At 65.1% G+C, this 10,910-nt stretch overlaps 1 protein-coding gene across 1 annotated transcript in view; it reads right to left on the bottom strand.

Annotated features, from left to right (window-relative positions):
• Positions 1-10,910, bottom strand: part of RAI1 (retinoic acid induced 1) — a 17,000-nt gene that overhangs the window by 5,098 nt on the left and 992 nt on the right. Inside the window, exons 2-3 of the mRNA XM_008067860.1 lie at positions 5,279-10,838; positions 790-883 (exon numbers count right to left, since the gene is read on the bottom strand). Of these exons, the coding sequence (XP_008066051.1) occupies positions 790-883; positions 5,279-10,822 (5,638 nt within the window). The 5' untranslated portion in view covers positions 10,823-10,838. The remainder of the gene's footprint in view (positions 1-789; positions 884-5,278; positions 10,839-10,910) is intronic.

Here is a 10,910-nt window from a genome sequence, read left to right as displayed (position 1 = left end):
GTGGGGAGCCGAGGGCAGAGACATCCACACGCCTGTCCAGGACCACACAGCCAGGCCAAAGCTGGTTCTACACTCCCCCAAATACTGCCGTCATCAGCTGCTAACATTACCCTGTGAACAACTGCTGTCTTTGGGCGAACCAAGGAATGTCTCTGAGCCTGGCTGATGGGGGTGGGGGCTCCCCCACCTCCCATTCTGTGCGCCTGGTGACAGTGGGTGCTCAATAAATGCCCATGGAACAAATGAGCGTGTGAGGAGGAGGGAAGGGGGCAAGGAGGCAGGGGAACCTCGTCCTGCCTCTGGACATCATCACCCTGCTTAAAACCTTCCACAGCTGCGCCCTGTGCCCGTAGACCGCTGGCTTCTGTCTGTGCTGAGCCCCATCATCGCCCTAACTCACTTGTTTTGTTGTAGTATAGCTTTTCCCTTTCTCTCATCCTTCAATACCCAGTCCCAGGACCCCTTTCTCTCTGAGGCCTGACATACGCCCTGCCTCTTGGCAACACTACTTCCTTCAACAGCTCTCCACGGTGTAATCATGCCTCTATCTCCTTTCACTGTTCTGGGCATTCCTCAAGCAGGTGGTTGGGGGCGTCCTCATATCCATGTCCCTGGCATTGCCCAGCACATGTCTAGGTAGAGGCAAAGATGAGATGGAGAATTGCTGGGGCAGGAGAGCAGGGAAACTGAGGGGGCAAATGGACCCGGGTACGAGGAGCTATGCCCAGGACCCTCCGGGCCTGCTTAGCCGGACCCTGAGCCTGCCTGTCCCCCCAGGGCAGCTCTTACCTGCGTCGCTGGCACATGGGTAATGGTAGGTGTGGGTGCAGCCCTTGTGGGAGCACCCAATGGTGGCCCCGGCCTCTTGGCAGCTGGAACATGTCTGAGGGGGAGAGAAGAGAAGCAGGTGAGTCTCCGGCCAGAGCCCGTCCTGGGGTGTTGCAGGCAGGCGCCCCGTGGCCCTGGAAGACCCACTGGAAGGAGGCTCAGCGCTGGGGTGCAGATGCCCACAAGGGTTAATCATCTGGCACCCCCTGGACTGGCACGCTGGATAGGGGACCCTCTCCAGCTGGCAATGCTGTCACTGCCATGGCTGTGGCCGCCAGCGGCATCTACAACGTGCTCTGCATGCTGGGTCCTTGCGGTCCCCACCGGCTCCTTCTCACAGACCTCTGTGGGTCACTTTCACGACTGATCCCCACTTTACAAATGGTGAAACTAAGGCTCCTGTTCCAGGCAAGAATGAAAGCAGTAAGCATTGTTTACTTGGTTTTTTTGAGTCAGAGTCTCACCCTGTCACCTAGATTCACCACAGCCTCTACCTCCTGGGCTCAGGCAATTTTCTCATCTCAGACCCTCAAGTAGCTGGGACTACAGGCATGCGCCACCACGCCCAGCTAATTTTTTGTAGAGACGAGGTCTTGTTAAGTTGCCCAGGCTAGTCTCAAACTCCTGGGCTCAAGCGATCCTCCCACCTCGGGCTCCCAAAATACTGGGATTGTAGGCACTAGCCACCATGCCTGGCCAATAAACCCTGTTTTCTACCCTACTGGCAGCAGGAGGAGTGCCGAACCTAGAACCAGACTGTTCTACCCTAGGCTCTGTAAGAACAGGAGGTATTGTGGCAATCCTGAGATGCTGATCTGTTGGCAACCTGACGCCTCCTTTAGGTCTTGAGAATGTCATCTGCTGGGGTGGGGGTGGGGTGCCCTGTGCCTGGCCCAGCTGTTTGGAGGGAGACTGGAGGACGTGGCCGGGACAAGACGGCCATGCCAAGAAGGCCCTTGGAAGAGCGAAGCCACACCTGAGGCCTGGGAAGGGACAGCAACGGGCCCAGAGTCACCAGACGCCAGCAGCACGGCGCCACCGCACTGGCAGGGGTGAGGTGGAGAGACGTAGGGAGGGTGGCGGGGCTGTGCCTGGATGCTAAGCCACTAAACAAGTGACAATAGCTTGCCATGTGCCAGGCGTGGTTGGAAGCCTCATCCCCATAGCAACCTTATGATGATGGCACTATTGTTATTTCCCCCGGGTTACCAGCAAGCTCACAGACTGAGTAACCTGCCTGCAGGCTCTAGGCCGGGCTCCGGGCCTTGCAGTTGGTGGAGTGGGGTGTAGTCATGACCCACCCTGCCCAGGGTGGGGTGGCTCCATCCCATCTCCCAGCAGCTGGGGAGGCGGGCATGAGAACACCTCCTTCCTCCCTTTGGGGCTAGCCAGGATTGCCTGGGAACACCCTGCTGGCCCCACCCGCCGCCAGCACCCAGGACTGGGAGTAGCGAGGCTGGGGGTGGGGCTGGCACATTCTAGAATAGCAGGCTTTCAGTTTCCTCTGCTCAGGGCTAGGCCTCTTGGGGATCTGGGGCCCAGTATCCCCCGGGTCCCCAGGAAGGGTGATGCAGCACAGGGGTGTGGGGCCAGCCAGGCCCGAGTCTCCCATCCACAAGCAGTCCCCGGGGCGTTTGGCGTTTGAAGGAAAACCCACACTTCTCTCCACTGCTCCTGCATGGAGGCCAGCAGCCCTCAGGCAGGCCCCAATGCCACTTCAGACATGAGGAAACTGAGGCACAGAGCGAGGCCTCAGGCCATTCTGACTCCAGCCGTCCCACCAGGGGTGCAGCCTGTGGGCCCTGCCCCAGGAACCCGGCCTGGCCAAGGAGCCCAAACCAGGGCCCTGTAGAGAGAGGACCCAAGCCCCGGTGGGGCTCCCATCCCGAGCACCCTGTCGCCAGGCCCCACCCGGATGAGGCTGGGGTCCAGGATGGCCTTGGGGGAGGGACAGCCTCTGTTCTGGGCTGACTGGTACCCTGATCTCCCAAAGGCGGACAGCAGGTGTTGTGGGGGTCCCAGAAAGAGCCACTGAAGGGAGAGGGGTGGTGGCTGCTCTGTGGGGGCTGGCACAGAGTGCAAAAAGTGAGGCCAAGGTACCAACAGGTTTGTAATGGGTGGCGCCGGGGACTCACTCAGCTGTGCCTGGCAGGTCCTGGCTGACCCCAAAACTCCACATGTGCCAGAGGGGTCCACCACTCTCAACAGAACGAGTGACTTGCTTGGAGTTATGAGCTGGCCCTTGGTGGAGTTGGGATTTGAACCAAGGTCTGTCTGGCTCCAAGAGAACGTGATGCCGCCAAGCCACCAAGGAAGGAGGGAGTGGTGGGCCAAACGGTGAACCTGAGGGTCCCCTCCGAGGACCCCGGGACCAGACCCTGCCCATCCTTCCAGGGTGTTCCACATCCAGCAAGGCAACCAACACACACCTGCCGGAGCGCACGCTCCCTGTTCCCGCCTTCCCGGGTGCCCCCAGCCACGGGCAGGTACCAGGTCATTTCTGGACACGGCACAGTACAGGCGTGGGCTGGGCGGGCTGGATTAAGTGTGATGCCCTGACACTCGCTTTCTCCTGAGTCTAACAGGACAGCTTGTGTGCCGGGCCAGCAAGGTGAGATGCCTGTGGCATTAGTGTCAGGACAGGCTGGGGCGGGGGGTGCTCAGTGCTGCCCTGCCTCCTGGTGCTGGCTGCAGGAGAGACAGAGACGATCCTATCCCGGCCTGGCAGGAACGAGTGTTGGGAGCGTGGGGCAGCCCCTGGGAAGGCCCAGGGTGAGGCTCCGGTGTGGACGATGCTTTCAGGAGTGGGACTGTGAGGCAGGGAGGGGGCGGTCCGCTGGGGCTGGTGATCTGAGGGTTAATGACAGGAGAGATCTGAACCTGTTTCAAGGAGTCTGGGAAAGAGCCAGTGACAAGAGAGAAGCAGAGAAAACAGGAGAGAGGAAAAAATAATGGAAATGCGGAGAGGAGAGAGACAGGGACCTGCCGGCCCCCGTCTGAGGGAAGCCCGGAGACACCAGGAAGCCGCAGGAGGTGGGGCCCCCAGGCCTGAGAGAAGGCAAGGGGCCAGGTGGGGGAGGGCGCCTGGGCACAAGGAGGGTCTCCAGCCTTCCCCAGGGGCCATGGGAAGCCAGGTGGCCGGGACACAGTGGGAGGCGTGGGTGGCCCCTGGCAGTGGCTGGGCCGGACGCCGGACGGCTGCCGGGTGCAGGGGCTGCTCAGAGCTGCTGCAAGGGGTGGTCCACGAAGGAGTTGGTGGGTCAGCAAGGCAGCCGGGAGGGAGGGAGCTGGCGCCCAGGGTGACGGGTAAAGGCGTGGGGGGGCGCGCTCTGCCAGGTCTCTGCACCGCCTGGAGGCAGGTGGCAAGTGTCCAGGGTCTCTAGAGAGCCCCCCAACCTTGTGAGCCCCTCCAACTCCCCTGTAACCCCAGCCACACACAGAGGCTGAGGGCAGGCTGGGGAAGGGCCTGGGTGGGGCCTCTGCCGGCTGCTCGACACCAGGAGTGTTACTGCACAAAGGTCTGGACGGGGCGACACGGGTTCTGAGTGTGAGGCTGGAGGCACAGCCCAGGGGGAGAAGTCTGGTCCCCAGCCCCACCGCACCTCCTGCTGCCTCCCGGCAGACAGGTGAGAGTCCAGAGCAGGGCCGTGCCTCTGAGGGAGCCCTCAGGGTTGGGGCAGTGGCAGCCTGTCCGGGCAACACCCACCATCCTTGGGCCCATCACCACAGGCATCCACACACTCACCCTCATAACCCCACCATGGTGGGGACTCTCATGCCTGCTCTGGGGCCAAGGGGACAGAGGCACAGAGAGGCTAAGTTGCTGCCCAAAGGTGCACGGCGTGGGGGCAGCCCCAGAGTTCTCATTCCCAGATGCTCAGTGACTAGAGCTCCCTGAAGTTCGGTCCTGAGACCAGTTCTGGACTGCCCTGTCCTGCCTGTTGTGGCTGTGTGATCCGGGGTGGGGGGCATCCTGAGGAGGGGCGGGACCCTGTGACTGGGTCCTGTATTCCCACCATGTGTCACCCGAGAGGGTCTTCCCCTAAGCCCCCGGCCCCGTCCTAGAGGTGCAGGAGATGCCTTGCTTTTGTGGGCCGCCCTGACCTCCAGTTCTGGGAGGCCTCATGTCCTCTGGGCCTCAGCCCTCGAGTGGTAACAGCGGGGAGAGGGGCGGTGGGCTCTGAGGGGGCTGGAGCCGGGCGGGGTGGGAGTGGGTACCGGCTGGGCGCAGGGGCCGCAGCAGGAAGCTTCCTGGGACAGGGCGGATGAGGGTGTCCTGCCTGAGCCTGCACTGCGCCTCAACCTCTCCCGATGCTCCCCGAGGGACGCTGGAGCCTGCAGGCCATGCCCTGCAACTGTGGGCACGCCCGGCACCCGGGGAGGCTAGGGCTCCCCACTGCCTGTTCTCAGGAACCCCACGCTCCCCACTCCGGCAGGACTGGCCTCTTACCATGTCCACGGCCACCTTCATGGCCTCCTGCAGCCCAAAGAGCTTCCCGGCCACCAGGTAGACCCCGCCGGTCCACACAGCGCAGGCCTCGTGCACCCAGTGCTCCTGGGGCTCCCCACTGGGCTCTGCCGGGGCCTCCTTGCTGCACTCGTGCTTGCGGCTCTTGTCGGCAGGGGCTGCCTCCTCGCCCCCGTCCCCCCGGCCATCACAGCAGTAGCAGCTCTGCAGCCGCCGGGACAAGCCCCGGGCACTGGTGCGAAGGGAGCCCTGCTTGGCCAGGTCGGCTGGGCCCTCGGGCCTGGGGGGCTTCCCGGCGGCCGTGGCAGCTGTGCACTCGAGACCTCTGAGTGTTCTCTCGAGGGGCAGCGCGGCCTCCTCGCAGGTGCCTTCTGGCCGCACCTTCTCCTTGAGTTTTGGCTTCTTTTTGGGGAGGCAGTGTTCAGGGTAGTAGGGCCCGCAGAGGTCCCCAAGGTCCTTGAAGTTGGCCGGGTTTTGGCAGAGGCAGCAAGCAAGGCAAGAGGTGCTCAGGGCCTTGGAAACCACAGGCCCCAGGCGCATCGTGGACGAGAGGGGCAGGCAGGGCCGCGGCTGCAGGACGGAGCCCCCAGGGAGCGGGGCCAGGGAAACCCCCGCCGCGTCCACGGAGAGTGAGGAGGAGGAGGAGGAGGAGGAGGCAGAGGAGGAGGGCTTCCTGTGGGGCTGGGGCTCGTCCCCGGGGGAGTTTACAACAGTGCACACGGTGGTGAACGCGTCTCGCTTTTCCACCCGCACGAAGGGCGAGAAGGCCGGGGTCCGGCTGTCTGCCCTCAGCCGCTTGCAAGAGGAAATGTACTTGAGGCGAATTTCAGGCTCTGCGGGATCCAGGGGCAGCACCTGCTGCTGCCGTCGCCGCTTGGCACGCCCCTTGCAGGGCGAGGAGGTGGTGTTCTTGGCCCGGCCCCGAGTGAGGCGCTTCCGCTTGGAATAGCTGCTGTAGTTGGCATGGCCCGGCTGCTTCTGTGCCCTGGTCTGGGGCTGACAGGGCCGGCCCTCAGGGGACTGGGAGGCCAGGCCCAGTTCCTCCATCTTTGGCTTCTTGCCTCCTCCACCAGAGTTGTCCTCGCTGCCCCCCTGTGTGCTGCTGGCCCTGTCTCGGGGAGTCAGGAGCAGAGCCGGGCCAAGATAGGGCCGCTTCTCCAGCGGGCCTTTGGTGAGTCCCAGGGCTCCGGCCCGGCCCTTCCGGCTTCTCTTCTTGGGTGCCAGGGCAGTGCCCCCGGGCGGCAGGGCCTCTGGGGACATGAAGGCCTCAGTTTTGAAACAGTCAGCCGAGGACAGTTTCTTGCTGTTCATGAGTTTGCCTTTTAAGGACCTGTTGGCTGGATTTCTGCATAACGCGTCGGCCCCCAACACCACCGGCAGCTTTTGCCCGATGCCCACGTTGAACATACCTTCCTCTGCCCCCGCCGGGCTGCCCCCAGCACCCTTGAGCCCACGGTCCTTCTCAGGGAGGGCCGGGCTCAGAGGGTGGCTGGGAGAGGTCCCGGGCGCCTTGCACGCGAACTTCTTCAGGCTGGGCGAGGTGATCTTCTGCACGATGGCTTCCAGCTTCAGGCCCCGGCCCTTCCTGGGCGGCAGCACCTTGGTCTTCATGGCCCCCTGGAAGGCAGCCCTCGAGGCGAGCTTGATGCAGGCGTCGGGGGCCTCCTGGGGCGGGGGCTTCGCGGCGGGCTCCCCGCTGCCCTTGGCCGGCTTGGCTTTCTTGGGAGAAGACATCCTCTGGAAGTGGGTCGGGGAGCCCTCGGGCCTGTCCTCCTTCCCATCCCCACCGCTGCCACTGGCACTGCTGCTGCTACGGCTCCGTAAGACCAGGCTCCGCTTCTTGGCGGGGACAGGCGCCATGAAGGCCGACTTCCTTTTGAGCGCGTGGAGGGGCCGATCCGAGAGTTTGCTGCCTGCGCCGGGCTTGGGGACCCTGGCCCGCTGGCTCACCCTGCCCTCCTTCGGTGGGCTGCTGGCGACCTTGAACGTGGTGGGCAGGTGGTTGTTGGCCAGGAGCTTCTTGGTGGCACGGCAGTTGGGGAGCCGGCTCTCGGAGGGCCGCCGCCGCTTGGAGTGGAAGACCTCCTGGGTTTTGGTGCGTGACCGAAGAATCATGGAGCGCTGGTCCTTGCCGGGTGTGCCGGGCGAGTCTGTCTCCTTGGTCTTGGAGCCCATGGGGCTGCTGTCGGAGGCCACGGGCAGGGCGGCCGGGTTGCTGGGGCTGGACGCAGCCTTCGGCGAGGGCTTCCCCACCCGCTTGCCCGACTTGAAGGCGGCTCGCTGCTTGCCCCCCAGTTTGTCCGGCGGAGCGGGGGTGGTGGTCAGGCCCGGGGGCCCGGGGGTGCGGGGCTCGCTCAGGGCCGTGAGAGAGCGAGTGCACATCCTGGGGACCCCTTCCGAGGCGCCCCGGCCCGGGGCCCCGGCACCTTCTGTCTGCCCCTGCGGGGCCCCCGTGCAGGACTCGGGCAGCAAGAGGTCTTTGGGCAGCGCGGGTGCCCTGCACGGGGAGTCCTCAGCCTCGGGCAGGCCCCGGTGCACCCGCCGGCTCCGCAAGCTCTTGCCCCGTGGCACGGGCTCCTTCTTGGCGATGGGCGCCTCGGGCACGGCAGGCTTGTTGGGTTTCTGGGCCAGGGAGGCGTCCGGGGCGGTGGAGTCCCCTGGAGCCCGCTCCCCGTCGGGTCCCTCTTCTCCCGGCTTCATGTGGGACAGTGAGGACTCGAACCAGCTCTGGACCTTGGACTCAGCACCCACGGTGGGGCCCAGTAGGATGACAGAGTCCCCGGAGAGGTGGCACGGGGATCCCCAGCCGGCCTTGGCGTCCAGCACCTCCTCCACCTCCTCCTTGGTGCAGATGAGTGGGGCCTTGGGGGACAGCGGGTCCTGCATGCTGGGCCGCTGCTCAGGGCTGCCCAGGAGCTCACACAGGGAGGAGTACTCTTCCTCTGCCTCCAGGTCCTCCTTCCGGCCGGGGGGCGGCAGCAGTGGGAGGTCCCCGAAGTCTGCGGCGGAACAGCAGTGCCGGCTGTCCTCCAGCCAGCGGTCGGCCTTGCCCACCTCGGGACACTGCAGCAGTCCGCCCACCTCCTCCTTCACCCCACCCGCCTCGTCCTGCTTGAAGTCCCCAGGCAGCGAGGCCACCTTCTCGCCAGGGGGCTCCTCTTCCTCGAAGCCCAGGCAGGCTGAAGCCTCATGAGCGTCCCCCTTGCTGACACCTTCTGGGGCCTTCCCGCCCTGCTCCAGGCCCTTGGTGAGCTCGCTGGGGTGCAGCCCCCACCGGGGACAGGCATCCCCCAGGTTCTCCTCTGGCCAGGCGAAGGGGTTGGCGCTGTCTGTGGAACTGGCGGTGGTCGTGTCCGGGAAGCAGTCAAAAGCTGCCGCGGTGGGGTCTGGAGCGGCTGCCCCAAGGGTGGGCTTGGTGCCAAAGGAGAGGGGACCAGTTGTCTTCTTGGGGTCAGGGGCAGCGAAGGCCACAGAAGGGTCTTCAAACAAGCCTGGGCTGAAGTCCTTGGTGTTGTTGCCCTTGTCCAGCTGCAAGGAATCGTGCAGGGCTTCCGGCTCCCCAGGCCGCGGCCACGCACTCTTGGCCACAGGGTCCAGGCAGGCGCCGTGGTTCTCCAGCGAGAAGGGCGGCTTGCTGGTGTCCTTGGCCAGACTGGACGCCTCAGCCCAGGCCTTGTCAGCCTTCTCGCCAATGGCCTCCTGCAGCCCCAGGATCTCGGAGGCCAGGTCCTCCTGCGCCAGGGCGCTGAGCAGCAGCCGTGGGCAGTCCCGTTCGCTGGCCACGAACTTGGAGAAGCTGTCAAGTGGCAGGCTGCTGTGCAGGCTCTGGAAGGAGTCGTCGGACTTGGTGGACATGTCATCGGGGGAGGTCACGGAGCAGGTGGACACGGACTCGGGCTTGGCCTTGGAGTTGCTGTTGACCCTGGCGGGGCTGCCACGGGCCTGGCTGCAGTAGAGAAAGCTGCGCTCCAGCGGGTCCTCGGAGCCACTCAGGTAGTCAGCCTCCTGCGGCTCGGCGTGCGTGGACTGCGGAGTGCTGCTCAGGGGCTCCGACAGCGGTGTGCCCGCGGGCTCGGCCGAGTAGCCGCTGCCCTCGGGGCTGCAGTGCTGGCTCTTGTGCTGCTCCGGGGTCCTGGACACGAGGTTCTTGCCGCCCTTTTTCTGCGGCACGGCGGCCTTGGAGAGCAGCAGCTGCTGGACGGTGTTGGAGATGTTCTCCACCTGTGAGGTCAGCGCCGTGAGGCTCTGCAGGCTGAGGTCCGACAGCAGGTTCTCGGGCAGCTTGTCCTTCTGCAGGGACTTGCAGTTGCCGGCCTGGGCGTCCACGGAGCTGGCGGCGTCCGTCGGGGAGGGGTTGAGCAGTGGCATGAAGTGGCTGTGGTCGGCGATCCCTGCGGGGAAGGCCCCGGTGCTGAGCGGCTGCTGGCTGTAGGGAAAGTTCTCCAGGTTGGGCATCAGCGGGGATGGCGTGGAGCTGTAGGAGGGGGAGCGGCCCACGGAGCGCGCGGGCGAGTGGCTGGAGCTGGGGCTGAAGGTCTGGTAGTACTGCTCTGGGGTCCTGACGGCCGCGTCCGGCTGGCAGAAGCCCTGGCCCTGCTGCCCGAAGTGCTGATACTTGGCGAGGTTCTGGTAATGCAGGGTTTCCTGGGCGTGGTGCCGGCTCTGAAGGGCCGCCTGCTGCTGCTGCTGCTGATCATAGCTGAGGCGGCCCGACGGGTAGGCGTGCAGGTTCTGGACCCGCTGCCCTGGGGCCAGGGTGGCGTTGGCGGTCAGTGGCCTGTCGTGGGGCTGGGCGGACGGCGCCGTGCAGCTCTTGTAGGAGTGGGCCCCCTGCCCGCCGCCCTGGACGGACGGGGAGTAGGTGGAGGACGTGGGGAAGGACTGGGAATGCTGGGGGAAGTGGCTGCCCTGGGGGAAGGGCAGAGGGGAGGTGATGTCGTTCTGCAGTTTCTGCCTCTGGAGTTTGGGGTACGCCAAGGGCTGCTGGGGTGGCGGTGGGGGCTGCTGGACGTGCAGGGAATGAGTCCGAAAGGGCACCTGGGCGCCCTGCTCCGGGTACTGCCGGCTGGGGGGCACTGCTGTCTTTTTCAGCAAGGTCTCCTCATACTTGCCCACCCCCCCTGGCAGGGGCTGCGGCTGGGGGGGCGGTGGCTGTGGGGCCCCCCAAGCCTGCAGGCTCTCCTCACCGGCGTAGCGGCCCGGGTAGGGGCTGCTGTCCTGGACGCCATAGCCGGGGAAAGCCGGCCTCCCCTGCAGGGCCTGCTGCGCCGGCAGGGTCTTGCCACCCCGGTGGTACTTGTCGGCAGCCACGGCGGCCGCTGTGCCGGAGGGCGTGCTGGTGCCGCTCTCGTAGCCTGGGTAAGGCTGAGGGTTATAATAGTCCTTGGAGAGCAGCCGCTGCCGGTCGCAGCTCAGCCCGGCCTGACTCGGCTGCCTGTAATTCTCCAGGCGTGATGTTTCCTGCGAGGTCTGCTGGTAGTTCTGTTGTTTGCCATGGAAACCACACCTTTCTCGAAAAGACTGCATGACTCGGGCTGGCTATCTGTGGAAAGAAAAAGGGAGGGCAAGCGGGGAGGGGGCAGAGGGAGAGCGGATCAGACGGGCCACTTCCTTT

This window comes from Carlito syrichta, unplaced genomic scaffold (genome assembly GCF_000164805.1).
Source record: "Carlito syrichta isolate Samal-C Ts95f unplaced genomic scaffold, Tarsius_syrichta-2.0.1 Scaffold107910, whole genome shotgun sequence".
NCBI lineage: Eukaryota > Metazoa > Chordata > Mammalia > Primates > Tarsiidae > Carlito > Carlito syrichta.
This window is presented reverse-complemented; position numbering and strand designations above follow the sequence as displayed.